This window comes from Psammomys obesus, unplaced genomic scaffold, assembly GCF_907164565.1.
Source record: "Psammomys obesus unplaced genomic scaffold, mPsaObe1.curated_primary_1811, whole genome shotgun sequence".
Taxonomy (NCBI): Eukaryota; Metazoa; Chordata; class Mammalia; order Rodentia; family Muridae; genus Psammomys; species Psammomys obesus.
Window position 1 is genome coordinate 4096260 of NW_026590405.1, and position 22500 is coordinate 4118759.

The 22500-nt window shown below is 40.0% G+C and overlaps 1 protein-coding gene across 2 annotated transcripts in view; it reads right to left on the minus strand.

Moving 5' to 3' along the window:
- The window catches only part of Zfand3 (zinc finger AN1-type containing 3), a 216030-nt gene that overhangs the window by 59312 nt on the left and 134218 nt on the right, over positions 1-22500 (minus strand). For both annotated transcript variants that reach the window (XM_055607204.1, XM_055607203.1), the window contains exon 3: positions 6397-6579. In XM_055607204.1, coding sequence (XP_055463179.1) covers positions 6397-6579 — 183 coding nt within the window. The remainder of the gene's footprint in view (positions 1-6396; positions 6580-22500) is intronic.

Consider the following 22500-nt stretch of genomic DNA (forward strand, 5'->3'; position numbering starts at 1 on the left):
TTTGTCAACATACCTCAACCACATTTTTCAAATCTCTGGTGAGCTAAGGGATCACCGGAAATCTGCTTCCAAGGAAGCAAAGGGCATCTTCCACAACCAAAATAATTTAGGCACAACTCAAGAATGTTCTCATAGCATCATTTTGGGAATTAATGTCATATATTAAAGGAAAATTCAAGAGTTTGGTACCAGCCTAAGCAACTTGTCTCAGAGTTATTATTGCTATAAAACACCATGACCAAATTTTTTATTTGGCTTACATATCCACACTGTAGTCCATTATTCAAAGAAACTAGGACAGGAACTCAAGCAAGCAGGAACCTGGAGGAAGGAGCTAAAGCAGAAGACACGGACGAGTGCTGCTTGCTTGGCTGCTCGGCCTGCTTTCTTATAGAAGCCAGGACCACCAGCCCAGGGATGGCCCCACCTACGATGGGCTCACTACCTATAATAGGCTGGGCCCTCCCCACACCAAACACTAAAAAAATGCCCTACAGCTGGGTCTTATGGAGGTATTTCTCAACTGAGGTTCCCTCCTTTCAGATAATGCTGGCTTCTGTCAGTCAAGTTCAAATAAAACTAGGAAGAACAGCAATACAATAAGATCTTGTCACACAACAAAGCAAACCCAAAACCCAAACCAGAGGAAAACTTGATTCAAACAAACAACCTAACAAGATAACTTAAGGAACTAGAAAAGCAACAAACCAATCAGGAAATCTTTAAGGAAAGGAGGAACCAAAGCAGAAACAAAGAAACAAGCAAAATTAATACTTGAAAAAAAAAATAAGCACAAGAAAGTAAACAAAATAACAATAGTAAAAATAAGGGGGAAAATTAAATTCAAATAAATAAAAGAAGAGACAACAAAATGATGGCACAAAAATACAAAGGATCACTCGGAACTTTACATATAACTAGTCACCTGCAATCTGAAAAATCTAAGGAGAGATGGATAAAATAGAGTATCTTAGGCTGACCAACAATGAGGTAGCAAAACTTAGTAACAGCATAGAACTGAATAGCATCACAGATCAATTTATCAAACCTCTATCTAAAGAAGATAACACCAAGCATTCTTTTTTGTTTTCAGTTTTCCAGGCAGGGTTTCTCTGTGTAGTCTTGGCTGTCTTAGAGAGCACTTTGTAGACCAGGCTGGCCTCAAACTCACAGAGATCCACCTGCCTCTGCCTCCCAAAAGTGCTGAGATTAAAGCTATATGCTGCCACCACCACCCTGCTAACACCAAACATTCTTAACTTACTCCAAAAACTTAAAGGGGAAGGAATTCTCTCAAACTCATGTATAAGATATTACCTCAACACCAAAACCAAACAAGGACACATACACAAAAAGAAAATTACTGACTACTATCTCCAATGAGAACCAATAAATCTTCTTAGTAATAGCAACCACAACCCAACAACATACTGAAACAGTTATAAGCCATGACCGAAACCCAGTCCCTGGATACAAAATGGTTCAAGATTGGCAAGCCAATGAGTGCGTGCATCACACCAGCAGAAAGAGGGACAGTAGACAAAGAAGAAAGTTAATAAAATTCAACATCCTACTATAACACAGTGGCTCACTCCCATAATCCCAGCTTTCAAGGGACTGAAAGTGGAGGGCCGTTGTGAGCATCAGGCCAACTGGGTTAAGAGAATGAGACTCTCAAAATGCAAACAAAAATTGTCCACAATAAAAGCTCCGATTAATTAGGAATATAGTAAGATGATATCGTAACACACAAGTCACACGTGCCATACACACAGCAAGCAACACAACCAATGAGGAAAAGTCTAATCAATTTCCCTAGGATCTGAAATAAGACAAAGCTCTCCTCTAAACTATCTTTTTGTTTATTTATGTATACAGCATTATGCCTTCATGTACATGTGCATTGCCAGGAGAGGGCACCAGATCTCATTATAGATGGTTGTGAGCCACCATGTGGTTGCTGGGAATTGAACTCAGAACCTTTGGAAGAGCAGCCAATGCTCTTAACCTCTGAGTCGTCTCTCCAGCCCTCTTTTTACCATCTCTTACAGCACTCTATATGAGCCCAAAAGAAGGAAAGGCCATCTAAACTAAAGAGGAAGTAAAATTATCCCTGTCTGTAAATGACTTGACTTCATAAATAGAAAGACCTCAAGACTTGACTCAAAACAATTAGAAATGATAAATTCAAAATGTTCATGATATAAGACCAATTTAAAAAATCAGCAGTGTTTCTATGCCAATAAGAAACTTGCAGAACAAGAAAGCAATCCAGTCATATAATAGCTACAAAACACTGTAAGACTTAGAAAATGTAAGCAAATGCAGAACACACATGTGGAGAAGGATGGGCGGGGCACAGGGGGTAGCTGCGTAGTACAAATACCTCCTAAAAGCCGATAACACAACTGGATAACCATGCTTGACAATAATTGCTTGTTTCAAGACTTACTAGAGAGAATTTTAAGCATGCTCAGTACAAAGTAGTGTTTGAAAGGCCAGCTGTGCCGGTCAGCCTTGTCTGTACTACACCCTGTATGCAGGAGCTGAGACACCATGCTGTCTATAACCAGTATACGTAATCTGTATAGTCAAATGGGCATCAGCGAAACAGAGGGAAAACGTTTCAAATCAGTGTGTGTGTGTGTGTGTGTGTGTGTGTGTGTGTGTGTGTGTGTGTGTTTTTCAAGGCAGGGTTTTTCTGTGCCTTGGCTGGGCTGTGTAGACAAGGCTGGCATCGAACTCAGAGATCTACCTGCATCTGCCTTTCTGAGTGTATGCACCACTAGGCCCATCTTTCAAATCACATTTTATCACCTTAAGAAAAGCCTGCAGAAACAATAAATAGGCAGCAGAAAAGGCAGAAAGCAGCTGCTGTCTAGCCTAACTTCCATCAGTTTCTTTTTCTTTTTTTTTTTGCGATAAACACAGTCTAGACCAGCAGCTATGTTGTGGAGAGCCAGGCCTTTTCAAGCAGACAGCTCTACGATCCCAAGTAAGATATGGAACCATCCATGCTTCAGTTTCTACATATGTGACATAGACAAAAAGCACCTATTTTACAGAGAAATATGAAGGCGAAGTGGCTTAGCTTGTTGTACACATTTGGAATAGCGTCAGGTGCCTGGTGACTCACCTACTGTCCTGCATTAGGACTGCTATGACAAGTCCTCTCACTTTATCTGAGTTTTGTTTACAGCGCCTTGTTGAAAAGGTTCAACGTTCACGTTCTCTTCAATAATCACACAGTTCGGAAAGGAGAGCTATGTGTGCCCCAACAGACAAATGTCACTTAAGCATTTAAGTGATTGTTCAATCGTTCTGACAGTTTTATCTCTGTCTTGCTAAACACAGGCATTTCTATCTTTTAGTTGATTGTTAATAATAAGAAGTTGAAGGTAGATTTAAGCAACACTTATTCTCTTTATTAGAAAATTAAATTTAAAACTCACAATACTTCCAGATCTATGCAACTAAGTAAAGGATACTCAACGAATACCACAAGTTATCTGGTGATTAGCTCTGGAATCACAGGCTCATTTCCTATAAACTCAAGTGCCATTGCTTTCTACTTAAAGCTGGGAAGTAGCAAGAACTGAAACTATGGTCCTTATAAGTACCAGCAGTCTGCTTGTCTCCCTCCCTTATTCCTAGGCAAGTTAGAGGGAAAAATTTCGAAAGGTGCAGCAGCAAAAGCCTATGCCACCTTACCTGGGTCTCCACTACTTGTCAATCAGTGTCTCGCTGGCATTCTAAAATAGCCATCCTTTAGCAATTTCACACTGACCCCAAGCCCAGCACTCATCTCCCCTCTGCAGAACAGCTGCTTTCAACCTGGGATGCCAGAAAAGCCCATCTGGAGAAGCTTTCCAAATGGCTGTAGGCTGTAGACTCTCCGCCTCACAGCCTGGTTCTGTCAATATGGGCCTGTTCAGAGCCCATGGTCTCCAACTGCTACATGAACCCCTGGTTCTAGGTCAGCTTTCCTAAAAGGTCTACCTCCAGATAAAATGTCAGCAATCATACAGACCTGTCTACTCACAAACCCTTTGTGATAAATTCTTATTACATGGGTTTCCACAGAAGAGAACCCTCATGAATCTCCTTTGTGACAGGTGTATTTTACAAAGTGAATCAACTGACTGAAAAAAAAAAAAAAAAAAAAAAAAAGGCCCTCTGAATCTTGGTTTAGTACCTACTAGTTTCGTGGCCACAGACAAATTATTTTGTTTCTTTGAACAAAAATTTTAATACCTCACTGGATTGTCATGAACAACAACAACAACAAAAAAATTTTTTTAAGATGATGAGCTCATCTCCCATGCATTTTGGCTAACTTGTTTGTTGTAGCCTGGTTTTGGTACATGCATGATCCTGACCAGCTCCAACCTTCCCATAAGACTATAGAGTTTTAAATGAATCTAGATAAAATCAGGTGTAGGTGGAGGGTGCATACTTTCCTAACATGAAGGGTCACAGCTTTCATTTTCATCAGCCCCTCAATAAGCACATGTCTGTAACTCCACTTCCCTGACATACCATTAGCATATTTCTCTTACGTGATCTGCATACCCTATCTAGCTGCATTAAACAAGTTATAATATTAAGATCTCTTCCTCTGGAATGCTCTCTTTCAGTGTAAGCCATCCCTGTTCGCAATGCTGTCAGATTGCTTCTTCAGAAGAACAGTGACCCCGTCACTTTCTCTTCAGTAGAACAACAGCTCTTGTTCAAAGTCCTGACGGCTTGGCTGGACATTCAGGCTTCTCCAGCTAGTCATTACCTTTTCCAGCTTCGTCCTTCATGAATGGCCTGAAGGAGTCATTAGCCAAAGAGAAGTTCCAGGCAGCTCTTCTCCACAGCTCATGCTGCATGTGAGAAGTGTCCCTTCACAACATTCTGTCTTCAATACCAGGTCTGAGAAAGGCAGTGCCCTTCAACAACATTTACGAGAAAGGCTGGCCCGCGGCTATGTGTCAGGCTAATCCTAGCATCCTGACAGGATCGGGCTGGATCACTTCTGTGTAAAGAGTGTCCTGTGCAATGTAAGATATTTACAGTATTCTAGGTCTCTTAGGAACCCATTGCTCTGGGGAGGAAGAAGGGGGATGGTCACTTCTGTTTGCCATCCTCTGATTTAAAGTAACAAACATATTAAACCCCCGCTAAACAAAAATTCTTTAAAGATCTTTGTTTTACATTCTCAATATAACGGAATACAATAACTCAAGAAAACTTTAAATAATATTTGTCTCTTGCTAACCTTCTCAAAATTAGTAGACTAGTTAACTTTACATTTCTAAATAGCCATTAAATTTGAAATACTACATTCCAACCTTAAGTAAAGCACAAGGCAAAAACTATGTCATAATATCTTTCTAATTTTGAACAAATATTATCAGTTACACTGTGTTCCCCCCTAAAAAAGTTCTAGCATTACTAGCATTATAAAGGTTAAGGAGAAAGTATTCCCATATCACATACAAAGGAGTAACAAGAGAACCAGTGGTATGGTTCAGTAGATAGAGGCACTTGTAAAAAGCGGGCTTGACTAACTGGGTTCAATGCCCAGGCCTCACAGCCCAACAGGAGAGAGACAGCACATGCCTGCTCACTTACATCTTCACATTCTCATATTCTACTCTCTCTCTCTCTCTCTCTCTAAAATATTAAACAATACAAGAAATTATCTCCTACTTTCTTCACAGGGCCTGTGTCTTTATTACCTAAGTTGGACACTTAATCAAGACCAGTTAGCAGAGGCAAAAGGTCAATCTAAGGCCCCTACATCAAGTTTAAGTTCCTAAAATTGATAATTCTAAATGCTTGATGTACATTAGAATTCTCTACAGACTTAAAAAGCAGAGTCATTGTGCTTCTTTCTCCTTAGACAAATTAAATTATGCTCAAGGAAGATATAAAAACTAAAACTGTTCTTTAAATCCTCAACAGAGAACTGGTCAGACATCTTAGCAGGTAAAGGCACTTGTCACCAAGCCTGATGACCTGAGTTCCTTCCATGGAATCCACATCGTAGAAGCAGAGAACTGACTCCTTCAAATTGTCTTCTATCCTCCACATACACCATGGCAAGTATACCTCAATACACAAACCTTTTAAAAATGTAATAAAAAAAATTTAATATCCTCATGGATGCTAATGTGAAGCCAGAGCTGTTCCAGATTGGTTCAAAAACGTTATGTTCATATAGAAAATGTAAAAGGCTATTTCCTAAAAAGACCTTACCTTCTCTGGAATGGCTGGCACTCTCTAGCTTGCTGAGACCAGAATTCCATACCCAAACACTATCTTAGAATGAGAATCTGAGGATAAGCACGCATGACCAAGGCACTCACGATAAAGTTCCCAGGCTGCGCTATGACTCTTGTGACTTACATTCCTCTGTACTCGCGGAAGCTACATTCAGTTCTGTCGGGAGCGACTGCTGGCTGGGACTAAGAGCTGGCGTGGTTATGGAGGTATTGCTGTTGTCACTGGTGGTCTCTTCAGAAAACAAATCTGATTGGCTGTTACTTGTACTCGGGGTGGAATCATCGTCTGGTTGTTTCTTCTGAAAATCTAAAAAGAAAAGAGGGTAAGAAAACTTGTTTAATTAAGGAGCTTACGGTCAGAGCAGTCACTAGAAAACGCTTATGTTAGTGTCAAAGTGACATGCGACAGCAGCAAAGGCTAATGCGGGTAATTTTTAAAAAGCTTGTAAGTACATCACCGACTAAAAAACAAAAATACAATTACATGCATGATTTCTAGAGAATGATTTAAATTAAAGTTTAAATTTGCATATTAAGGCCCTTTGTTGTTCTGATGATGGTAGGCACTGATTTCAATACTGAACTTTGAAAACCCAAAGATGCACTTCAAGAGTAATCAGTAGAAAGGAAAATAAATAATAAAAATGACTGACACCAATAGGTGAGCAGTCAGCAGAAAAATGGCATCACAAAAAATAGTACATTAAACAAAACTAAACTAAACTAAACTAAACAAAACAAAAAAACGTTTAAAATAGCAGGAATCCCCGGGTGTGATGGTGCACGCCTTTAGACCCACCACTCAGGAGGCAGAGGCAGGCAGCTCTGTGAGTTTGAGGCCAGCCTGGTCTACGAAGTGAGTCAAGGACAGCCAGGGCTATGTAGAGAAAGCCTGTCGAGAGAGAGAGAGAGAGAGAGAGAGAGAGAGAGAGAGAGAGAGATCGATCCTCTAAAATAGCAAGAAACAGTGAGCACATGTTTATTATCAGGAATGAGGATAAATACAAAAAAAATGAACAGAACAGCAAAAAAAAAAAGAAAGAAGAAAGAAGAAGAAGAAGAAGAAGAAGAAGAAGAAGAAGAAGAAGAAGAAGAGGAGAAAAAAAACAGATGAAGGAAATGGGGTGAAGAAAATGAGGCTGCATTTAGTTTAAAACAGACTTAAAGGCACAGGAGGCTGGTTCCCAGGTCATGATCTCTTTGATCTCTTAAGTTGATGATGGGTATACCAATATGAATATAATTAATGAGAGTACATTAATTAATTTGAAGAAATGAAATGATCCTTAGGATTCCACATGGCCTTACCTTGGAAGGAGAGAAGCCACAACTACCATGTTCTTTAGTCTTGTGAGAACTACTACATCGTGACCTAACCCTAGAGTAAGAGCTGGTGTGTACGACACAGGGAATGACTACATAACTCACTCTCACTAATCCTCAGGAAAGCTCTAAAACATCAACGACACTACTTACTTTCTAAGGAAAATTCCAAGTTAACAACAAGTAAAGAGCAGAGCAATTCAAGTTGACAAACACAGCTCATGGTCCAGTCCACGGTCCACAGTATAGATGGGACGCGCCAGACTAATCAACAAAGAGCCCTCCAGGTGAAGCCCCACCCATTTCAAGCACTGTTTCTGTTCTGTGTATTTTCCCTAGCCACTTCTCACTCAATGTTTCCACATTTTTAAAATGATTTATTTATCTCAATATTACTGTATAGCAAGTATCAAGAAAAGGTGCTATATAAATAGAATAAAATATTGCTCTATTTTATCAAATAAAATATAAAAGTTTTTATGCCATCTCATTAGTACTCTTATGTCAAAGATTACTTTGTCTTTCCCATAACCGTGTCCCACATGACTGGGAATGTTATGAAACCTGAAAAGGTATTAGATAGAATCTAGTAGATATTGAAATGGAATCTAGTACATTCCTCAATTCCTTGAGACAGAGAAATACAAACTTCACCAAGCACAAGAAACTATAATAATTAAATGATGTCTGTGTCCCACCAGATCAGAGTATTCTCTTTCTGCTGTCCCCATGGCTGCCTCAAAGAATCATTACTCTGCACACCCATATCAACCAGCACTTACTCTCTGCCTAACACCAAGAGAGAGTGGGGCTGAAGCAACCAAGACTCAAAAATCCCAGAAGGTGAAGGGCTAGAGTCAGGTAGTGAGGGAAATCCTCCAACAAGGCAAGAGGCTGCTTCTAGAGCTCTTCCTGGGAGGCAGTGCGGTGACAGCTGCTTCTTCTGATCAGGGCCTAAAAGTTTGGTTCATTTATTTTTCTAAAATTCTAAAATAAAAGGGAAAGTTAGAAATCTCCAAAGCTAATCCATTACACCATACATTAAGAAAAGAATCAGAAATAACTATCCACACTTTACTGGTACTGTTAATGGTGTATCAGCAATTCTCACTATCTAAACAGGATGAGTTTCTAAAAGGAGATCAACTGGGAAGAAAGAAAAAGCTTATTTTTAAAGACATGATATATAATGTCACATTCTCATTGCACAGCAGCCTGTTAGTCCACAGCCTACCACACCCACGCATAAGTACCACAGTACTTAATAGTAAAATAGTAAAAATTGCACATAATGCAAGTTCTGTACAAGCCTTGATGGGAAGATGAGGAGAGAAGCTGAACAAACCCTGAAAATCAAATACACAGCAAGGGGAGTCTCAGTAAAACTGCACCCCTGCCCCATTTTAAGCCTAGGCCAAAACATCACTAAAATTTTTTTAAAATAATGTTTTTTATATGATTCTTTTAAAAGATGGATTTTTATTAAATGGTCAACTAAATAAACTAAGCTAAATAAAACAGCTACAAGACACTGTCTCATCAAAATAGTTGTAAGTTTATGACCAACACACACACACACACACACACACACACACACACACACACACACGTCTTTCACAGCTTACAGGTCCCAAGACAAAAATGGGGCTCAAGAAATGTGAACTGCACAAGTGGCCAAATGACTGAGATTCTCTCTTTTTGTTCCCTCTCCCTCCCTATCACTACCTTCCACCTCTCTCTCTCTAAAAAGTCAGGGCTGGAGAAATGAGCACTTAGGAGCTTTTGTTCCAATTCTAAAGGGCCTGGTACAATTCCTACACCTACATGGCAGCTCACACACATTTCTAACTCTGGTTCCATGGGATCAACACCCTCTTCTAGCCTCAGCAGGTGACCCCAGGCACACACAGGGTGCACAGATACGCATGCAGGCAAGAGACCAACACACAAGAAATAAATATAAAACAAAATGCCAACACTGAATCACATTTAAAATACCTGCCAATTACTATTCTGAACCACTAACAATTCAGTGTGTCCTTATAGGCACTCCTATTTCCTTGTGGTTTAGCATTTCTTCATTCCACGTTGCCCCAATCAGGTTTCCAGGACCAAGCCATCAGGACATAGCAGGTTCCCATGTGTGCACTCCTCAGGAACTAAAAAATAAACCCTGTTCTCTGCTCTTTCTACTGTCTCTGGGAACCGGCAACCACATTCACCTGGAGGCTGAACACAGAAGCCTAGGCACATGTCTCCATATTCTCCTGTTGTTTAAAAACAATGATGAAAATCCCAACTGCTCTATCTTACCAATAAAGACTCAGGAGCCAGATGCTGGGGTAAAAACCTGCTAGCTCCAAGAGGCAGAGAAGGTAACCTAAAAGTTGTCTTCCAACCTACAAACATGTACCATGACACACAAACTTAGTAGCACCAGCATTTCCTACTAATATATCTCACACCACACACACAAATAATATAATTTGAGGGAAAATGGTGACTGACTGTCTTCTCATCTTAAGCCACTGATCCTCCTTGCCTGTCCCCATCTTAAGGTATTCTACGGCTTTGCTGATTTTCCAAATACTCTATGCTTTTTCCACAGAAAACTCTGACATGGCATATTGGAAATCTAATCCAGGCTAAACACTGGTACCCATCTTTCACAGCTGCACACAAGCACCACTTCCTTGAGAAGTCTTCACATTACCCATGGAGGGCGGAAACATCAAGCCCCAGGTTAGAAACTCAGTTCGGCCAAATATGACACTCAAGACACTTGCCTGATAGATAAATAAATTGAATGTCTTAAGCACAGTAGATCCAGCCCCTAACACAATGCCTGCCATATAATAAACAACCTAAATTTGTTGAGTTTAACTTACTGGATTCTGGTGAATACATGAATTTTAAGACTATTAGTTTTCATAAGACACTAATGGATTTTAAATTGCAATAAAATTTATTTATAGGAAGTAAGACTGCTTCTACTTACAGCACAAACATTAAGTATCCCTGTCAATAAGCAAATGTCTAGCTTTTACAATCTATTCTTGAACTTACAAAACAGGGGAGGGAGGGCAGCTCAAAAAAAGTCTTCCTAACTATTCAATATGGGTAAAACTGGTCCTGACAGGACTTAAAAGATCTCCAAAGTTGCAGTCTGTATGCTTCCATTCGAACACCATGGAACTTGTATTGTGGCAGAACAATGGAACTTGTTCTGCCAACTTGTATTGGAGAACAGAGATAGCATCAGATTGGCTCCTAAAGCCTGTTCTCAAAAACAGTCAACAAGGCATGACAGGATTTGTTGTTATTGGTAATTAAATGTATTTTATAATCTGGCTTATCACGGAAATTATACAGGCCAGAAATTCTTCCCACCAGGCGGGAGACTGCTCGGAGTGTGAACCAGCACAGGTGTCGGCAGGAAGCTTGCTCCTTATATGGCATTTATTGTGCAGACTATACAGTTTCTCATTTACAAGGCATAAATTAACATCTAACATTAGAGCAAACATCTAACAGTCCATTAGCATTATTGTAACAGTCACTAGAGACACACCTCTTGGTTTAGGCACAATATGTACCAATTTTTTTTAAAAATTGAAAATACAAGTTTTGACTGTTAGATCATTAACTTAATCTCAACAAAATGTGCATTTGATAATGTATGTTTATATACATGCAGCACAATACGAGACCCAACTACAGAGTGGAAAAGTTAGTAAAGAGGGTAACACAATCAAGTAAAAGTCTAAAAACAGCTGTGTTTTGAGACTTCTGTTTGGTGCTGAGAATGTGGCTCAGTGTGCAGCACTTGCCTCTATGTGTAAACCCTCCAAAGAAATTATCCTTTGGTTTTGCATAGCTGATCCTGGAGCCACTAGTGCTGACTTCCCAAAAGCCTTTAGTCCTTGGTGTCTGCCATTAACCACTAAAACGGCACACGTGTAACACAAACCTAACAGTTGCAGAGGTTGGAACCTGAAAGATTTTTTTTTTTTTTTGTCAGCCCAAGCCAAAGGTTTCAAATGCACCACAAAGGTATTCCCTAAGGGAATTAGGAAACCATGTGAGCGTAAGTTAGAAAGAAGAGGTTAGTCCTCTTTCTGTATCATTGTACTTATAACTGTATAATTGTATTTACAACTGTTATTGTATTTATAACTGTCCTTATGTTACTGATTTTCCATTCTGATCCCAGGATGGCTCAGAACAATGTGTAGTCTTGAACTCAACAGTAACTGTCTTGACTTAGCCTCCAAAATGCTGGAATACAGACACGTGCCAACACATCTAGCTTAGCCCTTCATTTGGCCATGCAGAAGTGACAAGACAAAATGACAAAGTAATTCCCACAAGAGCTTCTCATTCTAGGGAGAGGGAGGATGGTGGCAGCAGGTAACAGAGCCCCAGCACCTGCTCACTAGCACCTCCTCTTTATTCGTCATTTCTCTCTCTCCAAGATGAGTCCTCGATTTAAAAATCTTCCCTGTCTACACAGTTCTCAGTCTCCTCATCCTCAGCAGTGCCACAAACACGTCCAGCCATTGCATCTCATGGAGTGCCTGTCACTGACCACTGCCTATGTCATAGGAAGTGGACGGCCTACTTCTCAGATAGACTTCCACTTGAACTTGTGAAAAGCCGAGTACAAATTACTATTCAAGGACGACCAAGCATGGTAGACCTTAAGAAGAACAAGCTTTTCCCCAGAAATAAATACGGCACTTTCTGATTTAAACTAAAAGAAATTGTTTTAAAGGATGAAATGATATGTTTACTAACAATCACCTCCATTCTCTTTTTAGAAACGAGTGACAGTTTTATTTCTTACTGTGTATCTATGGGTGCACTGAGTTTTGTTTGTTTGTTTGTTTGTTTGTTTTGTTTTGTTTTAAAGAGAAGGCTATCATTTTCACAGTTATCAGGGCTGGCTGACGGTGTTTTACCAGTGACACTAAGATGGCAGAATACATGGTCTATGAAATTCATAATCCCAGCAAGTACCTAATAAGAAAGAATTCTATGGTAGTTACAGAGAGGCAGTAGCACAAGATCTAGAAAAGCCTGTTTTCTCTCAGCTGAACATTCTGTACTTACAATTGTGGTGAAAACTGGTTTTCCCACACCCTTCTGCCTTGAAATGGTATGTAGGATATGGATGCCAGGGTGCAAAGCCTGGTCCTTCCTCTCAATAGCTGTGTGACCACTGAGCGTCTCCTGTTTCAGTCTTCTCTATGGGAATGGTTATCATGTCTACTGAGTAAATCACCGCGAGGATAAGATGGGCCAGGCTTGAAGTTACAAAAGCCTTCTGTCGAAGGAGAAGTATACACGGACAAGAAGCCAGTGTTTTAGTCTAAGACTGCTCTCTCCAGAGAGGAGCTAAGCCCTCCCCATGTGCTGTAGCTAAAAAACACTCTGCAGTTCCAGTGCTGCCAGGAGAAGGAACCCTTCCTATCAGAGGTGGCACACCCCTCCCCCCAACCTCAGCTTTCCTGGGTCTCTCCTTTCCCCATTCCCTTGCCACTCCTAGTCAATGTTCAGGACCCAAACTGCAGTAGGCGGTACTGAATACGCTTTAATGACTAACAGTAAATACCAAAAGAAAGTCCTCTAGGTGTTGAGTATCTAAGAACCTCAAGGTTTTTACAGCAGTCAGTCTAAGATAATTCAACAAATGACCCTAAAAAATATTGAGGCTTCATAACAAGTTTGTCACTTATGCTCATATCATAGATCTCCTGAGGGTAGACAGGACCTGCCCTATAACCCGCAGTCCAAGCCAGGTGAATAAGTGGCCCTGATCAGAATGCCCTGGTCTCGAGGGAAAGGGAGACACACTGGAATACACCTTGGCTCTTAATGTTTCTGGTCTTAAATGCATGAACTTCTCATTCACATTTTATTGGTTTAAAGACAAATATCAGTGTTAGTGAAATGATGGTTATTGAAAGAGAGTCTACAACCACTAGCTTACTAAACCAGCATGATTCTAACAACAATCTACAAGCATCTGTCTTTATACACACAGATAAATGTAGTAGTCTTCACCCTTCATCAGAGAAACTTCTTTGTTAACAGACCAAAAAAAAAAATAATAATAATAATAAAAATAAAAAAACTTCAGAAAACAACCAATCAATGTGCAGTGGTGAAGCCCAGTCCCGATGGATACATCTACAAATGCTCTCACGCCTAGGGCCCAGTGGAAGGTGGTACAGAGAGGATGTAAGGGCCAGAGGATCAGGGGGTTTGCTTTTAGACTATGTCTCCTAGTAACATCAGAAGGTGTATAGGCAATATATAAGCGAAGTTTCATCACATGACTAGCCAAATGGGAGCTGAATAAGGGCAAAAATGAACTTGGCCAAACTGGACAGGGAAAGTCCAGGAGGCCTCAACTGTACACAAAGAACCACCGGCAACTGAACAAAGCCGAGAGCAGGGGAGGGGAGCTCACCAGCGAGCAGCACACCAGATGGTCACTCTGGGCCAAATGGGCAGCCCTGAAAAAACATGCAAGTAACTTGTACTGACTATCTGGGGAAGTACATATGTATTTACAAATGTATGTATGCATGCATTAACAGCTGATGATGAAGGGGCCATAAATTTGAAGGAGAGTAGAAATGGGTGTGTGGGAAGGTTTGGTGGTAGGAAAATGAGGGAGAAATGTTGTGATTAAGTAGCAATCTCAAAAACAACCAACCATAAGCCACAAGTCCAGACCAGATGATGAAGGCCTAGAAAAAGCACGGCACTGAGAAGAGCAGCAAAAAGATGGGAGCAACAGCAGCACGGTGTCCTGTGCACAGGAAGTTCTGCACAGAAGCTGAATAATTGCTCTACAATGTTGTACATACATACAGGCACATTTTCATCTCAGAGAAAAAAATACATTTTCAAGATTATTCTCAAACTAGGCCACTGCTAGGGATTCTGATCTTGACCCTGGCTAGTCTACGATGTACGGACAGGAGATAATCTAACTTTCCATCAGGACCATTAAATTCCACTACAACCTTATACATCTGAGTATGTGAGCGTAGTAACCGAACTAAAGCAATACTTGCTTACTGACAACAAAGTCTAGTTTGCAACAGCTGTGGTCTCCAGGCAAAAAAGAACCTGTTCTTAAGCGCTTATGAATTACGTAACTGATAGCCTGACTACAACTCTAAACTTCATGCTTTGGCTCTAGGCCTGCGATGCTGATCTTACTTCGGTTCTAACTGTCTGCAACTCAAGCTTCTAAACAAATGCATTAAATAATTAATATACCTATGAATCACATAAAGTTTAAATTTTCTATATTTGTTGCAGAAACAGGTCATGATGAAAGTATCAAAATCTCACTTTGAGAAAGAAAAGCATCTTAACATTTATAGTTCACTATGAAAGAGAAAACAAGTTATCAGATGTCTTTAGATACTAAGTATCCTTATACCTAGTTAATTCAATTCTGATAATCTTAATTTCACTTAAAACAAGCAAAACTTGGTGGAACGAATGTATTTGGGACTATACATTTTTATTTTATTTGCGAGCATGGACAAGGTACTTTGAATGGAAGAGGGAAAGGTGGATGCTTACCCACCTGGAATTATCATTAAAATATTGGTGGTGTGTTACACAGGCAAATTCCTCTTGCTGTCAACAGTACCCAGAATAAATGACTGTGTCACAGGCTGAACTCTCAGGATCTCTCACTCCTACTCAATACAGCACAGAGCTTAAATCTTGTGTCAGAGATACAGTGCTGGCAGTAATTCTAGCTAAGGAGAAAACAGCCCTCACCATCAGCTCATAGCTTTCACATACAAGGCCCGTGGCTCCTGATGAGGGACGGTATAAACAGCCATGGAAAGCACACCACTTGCTGTTTAAAAAGCAAACAAACAAAAAACTACTCATCTACCTACTTTAGAGCGCATATGATGGTCACACCATTAAACTGGTTTTGCTTTGAACCCTGAGAAGCTCAGATGTCAGCCATCTAACCCTGCACGAACCCCGATGATTAGACATACATCTATGGTATACACTTCTGAGTAAGAATCTTCTCTTCATTTTGCTAATGTTTCTGAATTTTCCCTTTGTGCAGATTTCTTCATGTAAAAAGAAAAACTCATTGTTCTCATATAGCTATGAATCACATGCATATAAAGTTCAAAATTTTTTACTTAAGTATTTGTTGTAGAAACAGGTCATGATAAAAGTACCAAAATCTCACTTTCAGAAAGAAAAGCATCTAAAATGGCCCCATGTTGATACCTGCAGCCGTATTCAGTGGAGGCTACTGACAAACCAACAACGACCATGGGACACTGTTGAAGCACCTCCACAGGGTCAAGGCTACACATTCCATTGCTTCTTCCAGAGCAGATTACACACACAGAAATGTTAGAATTTCTAAGGTGAGACAGTAAGTATGGAGGATTCTTTTTTTCCCCAGTTTACATTTGCAGGCAAGGAACACAGGCAGAAGAAGCATCAGCTAAATAGAACTGAATAGGCTTTCAGTAAAGGTGTGTCAAGTTTAAGTAATAGATTCAAAATGCTATGAAACTACTGGACAGAGCAGAGACGGCGGCTGAACAGGGCAACTCCCTGCCCACCCCACCCTTCCACTGTCTCAGCACAAATCATCTACATCTAAATAATAAGCCCAGAAAAGAAAGAGTAATTACTTTTACATCTTCAAATGCCATTAAAAGAAAATCTCCCAAACACAACCAGCCCCAAAGCTCCCATCTTGTGGATGATTCCAGGTTCACTTGGCTGTATGTGTAAAAAAATGTTGCAGTGCACGCTTAAGGGAAAGAGCAAGCATGGCAAGGACGCTGTGCCACATTCCCAGGTTCTCTAATTTGAATTTATCAATTTGATAAATTCTACTCATCTTTCTTCTTGAAAACTAAAACAGAGAATGAGAAGAAAACTTGCATCCTCTTCAGCAAAGTCCTGGCTCTGTCATTAAGGAGTCAGGAGTGAACTGAGGCGAGTGCACTCAAGTGCTCAAGTTCTGCAAGACAGCCAAAGATCAATGCCACTTAGTTCAGACAGGAGACATGTCACCCCACAAAGCCAACAGAAAGTGTTGATCAGTCCTGCTTTCACTCAAATTAAAACTGCAGCAATAATTTTTAATATAACCAATCACACCCATGGAGTAACTATCACAAACAGGACTGTATCACTGTTTGTTGTACAAAGCAGGTTTATGGTAAGCTTAGAACAGTGTCCTAAGCTAGCCTACGAGGCCCTGCAGCCCATTCACTGCAGAAACACACAGTCAGAGGAGCAAATCCGGCTTATGCCAGCATGAACTGTAAAGCGAGGGGCCCACTGCAGGCTTCAAAATGGATTTTTACTATACTAGTTTTTGTTAAGCTGCCTGCAACTATCTACACATGAAAAACTACTTGTTTGACAAACCAAAAGATTTCACAAAATATGTTCAGCAGATTCTGAGGCAAATAACTTCTAGCATTATCTATAACAGTGTCTTAGTTTGGGTTTGGGGTTAATTTTTAATCTAAAAACATTATCAAAGGCACCATCCACCTTTTAAAGAAAGAGAACACAGTGAGGGTGGAGTTCTGTCTTGCTGTTTAAGAGTACTTGCTGCTCTTGCAGAGGACCCCAGTTCACTTGGTAGTTCACAACCATCCATAACGACAGGTCAGGGAGTGTGCGGCATGCATGCAAGCAAGCGTATACACAGAACACGGAACCAGTAAAACAAACAACTGCTGAACCTGTGAGGAGGATATGTGGGAGCAGCTTGGTGGGGTTTGCTGCTTTGTTCTTTTGGGTTGGATGAAAGCAACTTGAACAGCCAATAACAGATAAAATAAAAATTGTTACAGACATATAATGGAATGTCGAACAACTCTAAAAGGAAAAAAAGGATTCTATTGTATGACTGAACTTTAAGGACATTATGTTACGTGAAATAAGCCCATCTCACACATACACTCACTCTCTCTCTCTCTCTCTCTCTCTCTCTCTCTCTCTCCAAAAAAAGACAAATAGTGAATGATTCTGTTTATATGTGGTAGCTAGAATAGAAAAAAGTAGGAATGATTGCTGTCAGGATCCTGGGAGGAGAGAATGGGGAACTGTTTAATGGGATTTCAGTTTTGCATAGCAAAGTATTCTAAAAGCAAGTCGCAACATCCTCTATTGAGCTGATAAATTCATATCAAATTAATTTTTCCAGAATTAAAAATGATAAAGCATATTAACATTTCTGTTGATTTGGTTTTTCTATAAAGACGAGTCTAACAAAGCAGTCACTTCAACATTCTCTGTAATGCTAGCCACCATAATGTTCTGTAGAGGCAAATGTGCATGTACAGACAATGAGAACAGTAGAAAACACAGGCTTACCAAGATCTGCCTTTAATATACTAACTCTTCACAAAAAATAAGTTTTAGGTTTTCTTTCTAGAATTTGTATGTCCACTTTTTTCTCAAAAGTCTCAACAGAAATGTACCGAACAAGACTGATAATCTCCAAGTCAGAAAATGAAGAGGAACAGTGTTTTCTCTAAAGTAAAATAATGATTACTGAGTTTTTGTTAGTTTTTACATATGAATGGTCTTCAATACTATTTAAAAACAAAACAGAGAATATGACAACTATCATTTAACAAACACCATAGAAGCCAGAACGAAGTCTGATGTCTGCCATATTTGCAATGTGCATTGCCAGAAAGGTGCGGTTATCTTCCCTGATGTGGCCTTGCTTTAGAACAATCAATACCGTGACTTTGGATGTCACCCCAGTAAGCCACACGCTTATTCCTGAATTACCTGTGCACTCTATTGTAATGTAGACATTTTATAAAACTGCACGTTGCACACTAAAACTAGCTTTTCTTCGATGTTCTGTTTTCCATATCTGTGCTAAAATACACATGTTTAATGTACTCAATTTACACTTCTAAGAATAATTTTACGTTATAAATTTATCACACTCTTTTTGCACCTTCTGAAGCAAAACATTAAGAATGCTAAAAAAAAATTATTAACAAAGCAAGGATAAAAATGTGAGTGAATGAAGCTAGGTAATGGTGCACAACCTTAATCCTAGCACTCAGAAAGCAGAGGCAAGTAAGTTCAAGGCCAGCCTGATCTACAGAGTGAGTTCCACGACAGCCCGGACTACATGCACGCACGCACACACACAAACCTGTCTCAAAAATCAAACCAACAGTATGGGAAAAAAGTATGAAAAATGTAAAGAGTGGAGAGACCATTTAAGTTACTGCATTGTCTGAATATATTCTGAAGCTGGTTCTAGATTTCAACCTTCGACTTACTAGAAACCATTATCAGACAAAACCCTGAGGTTCTACAAACTGTTAGATCATGACATTCTTTCTAAATAATCTCTATATGCTTCTAAAACTACCCCATTTCATATTATCTCAAAGAAATAGTATACTTGTAAAGGCAAATCTCATACGCTCTTTTAAAAATTTATGGTTTAACAATATACAAAGCAATAGAAAGGAGTATGCAATTGGCAAACTCTTTGCGAAAATCAGAGACCTAACCACAGTGCCTGTTGATCCCAGACTGAGAAACCTGACAGAGGTCTTATTTCCAACCTACCCCAAACTTGTCACTGTAAGCTCTGTAGCTTTACTTCTGGCAAATCCAGCCAGCTCTCACTTGGCAGCCTGAGCTTCAAATGAACCTGGCTTAAACCGGAATGTGATCTGACAGCTTCAAGAGACGGTGTAATCCCAAGGAGCGTACAACGAGGGCATCCAGCCCATCCATGGCCTGCCTGGCTTTCCAGGCCTCTACCATCTAGGGTGACATGCGGCACACTGAAAACTAATGTTATCTGTCAAAGGCAAATGCCTATGAAGGTCTACGGACATCACAGAGGAACCTCTGACAGCTCTGCATCTTGTAAATCAGGCTGGAATGACTTAATTAAAACATCAGATGGGGAAATGATTTTCAATTGACCTCTCTTAGATGAGTATCTTTGGAGACTGTTTTAGAAGACCATCCATCCTTACAGCCTAGGTTTACCTCTGCCATTTGAAAATATCCCATCTTTACAATTTCTTGATACATTCTTTCCAGTCCTAATTAAAAATGGTACTTTTGCTTAAGTTTCAGTTGGAAAGATTGGTTTAAATTTACTGTTTCTCCACTTTGATGGCAATCAAACAGCTATACTGTTACCACCTCAGCCTGTCTCTGTAAGAAAAAGCAGAATGTGCCATCACTAGGTTAGAGAGAGACACATGCTAACAGAGTGCTCCTCTGAGGGAGCCACAGTAGACAGTCTTTGTAAATCTTCAAAACAGCAATGGGAGAAAAGGACAGAATGACGTGCAAAACCCAAAGCTCTTGGATGCACTGACTAATCCCTTTAGAATCCAGTGTTTTGCCCCTGAGCTGCTCCAGAACACTACTCTGCTGTGTGGACTCTTTGCTTTTATTCCCCAACCTTTCTTTTATCCTGCACATACTGAATGTTATACAGTATCTCCTGCCCTCTCACAGAGCTAATACAATCAAGAACATTGAAGGAAAAGCCACTCCCTTTAAGACAGGAGTAAAGATACATAGGCACCCTGTTTTTGATTCACCCAATGGTAGCAATAAACGTTAAATAACTGAGTGACAAGTGCTTGTCAGTTATTCACATATTCCTTTGATTTGGTTGGTTTCATACTCCTATATAGATCAGGTTGGCCCTTGAGTGCTGGAATAAAAGACAAAGTGCTACCCATGGTCCATTTGCACAGTCACATGGCTAGTCTCCAGAATGACTAGGAGAAGCCGCACATCCTCCCCTAAGAAAAAAATGACAAGGATGTGATTCTTAAAGGGACTCAAGGAGCCCTCTTTCTAATTAAGCCGAGTCAGCAGTAGCCTATGCCCCCTATGGGAACCCTACCTGGGTCCATCCTAATGACAGTGCCACAATGGTCTGGATATGGTTGCTTCCTTTATCACCACTAAAATTAAATATCTCTTATACCTGTCTACTGTGGCCTTTCAATTTTATTATCAGTGTCAACCAACTTCACTGTCAGCCTGGATTGTGAAGAAAATTGTTATCAAAATTGTTATTCCAAAGGGGCTGGAGATGTCTCAGTGATTAAGAGTACTAGCTACTCTTCCAAAGGACCTGAGTTTGACTCCCAGTACCTACCTGGCAGCTCACAAATGTCTATAACTCCAGTTCTAGGGATGTGACATCTTCACAAAGACATACACAACACCTATATTCATTTTTTTAAATGTTAAGCAGTTACCCAAGTATCCACCTTTAAAACAGTGTGGATGGTGCCTATGATGCTTATTAAACAAGTACAATACAGTCTTCTTAATACAAAAAAGTTAAAATTGTATAACTGTGTAGGTTTAGCTATGTATGATATACTCTAAATTCCTGAGGGCAAATGAATACTGGAGCAGCTTAAAGAAGCAAGGTTTGTTTCTTGTCATATTTAGGGTGAACGCGTTTGATAAAATCTGTGCACCAGAGTAGGATATAGTTGTGGGGGCTGGCCTTTAGGTCATGCTCATAGTTTACCCTGCACTGTGGGTAAGCTTATCCTCTTTAATTGGCCAGAATATACCAACTGTATTCACCCTGCTCAGAATGTTATACAGTGCAACTTGAAAAACCCAAGATGAAAACATGTTTTGTTTAACATTTAGATGGTATCTACAGAGGTGCAGCTACCGCACATTGATTGATTGATTGATTGATTGATTGATTGATTGATTGATTAAAAATAAATTTAGAAAAAAGATGGGACACTTGATCCCTAGCTGTGTCAGACAACACCAGAAAGTTTATAACATGAGTACTCCAACCAAGGTTTGGCTATCACTCAAACACTAAAAATACTCTATCTCTGTCATTTTATGTTGTAAAGTAGAAATAGGCTACTTATGTTTTCTATTCACTAAAAGACTGAGTAAGGGGAAGGGGGAGGAAGAGAAGGGGAGAGGGAAGGCGGAAGGGAAAATGTGCTGAGACTGAGACAGCAGGACACTATACACTCAGAATTTGGAGCCTTCTCCTTACTTAAGAATATTCTATTTTTTAAAGCTCTGAAAAGACTTAATCTGTCATATAATGCATACAAAGCTAAATGAAAAGAAAAAACAAACTTGTCTGTCCAAGAGAGAAAAGGTTATAATATATTATAAAGAAGATCGATTATGATTTTACATTCTCTGGATACCTTATGAGACAGTTTACAAGCTTTAGATTTTAAAGTATTTCTATTTGGCTCATTTTAATAATGTCATTATTGATGTTCTGTATTTCATAAATCACTGATTAAACTTAGTTTTTAACTTATTTATAAAGATGTCACTTTGCAACATTTACAGTTGGTGTCTGGTCTAAGTGTGGCACATCTGCACTGTCTCAAAACTGTTTCTGTTGTCTGCTTTTCCCTTGACAGCCCCTTGGTGTACAGCCTCTGCATTATGAGCACACAGGGCAGTAGCAATCAGATGCCTACGTACTTTTAGCCTGTTCACTGTGGGACAGAGGGTGGTCCCATGGCAAGCACCTCAGTCAAGAAAGCCCCATTCCTATTAGTGAGGAGTCTAAACCAGTCCAGAATGGGGCATATACAGTGCAGAGCTAATGACAAGAGATGCTTCTGGCCTGTCCTCCTGGAGCCGGTGGTATTCCTAGACTTAGAGTCTCTCAGGAGGAGTCTAGTGTGCCCATGCATCTCCTGAAACAGACCTTCCACAGCTTGAAGCTGGTGAGAGGAGGCTGCAGTTCAGATGCCCAGGCTCTTGCTGTTCTCATTAAGATTTAATAGACTTTCTCTACTGAGAATTTCTCCATTTGCTGCCTGTCCTTAGGACAATTGCCAGA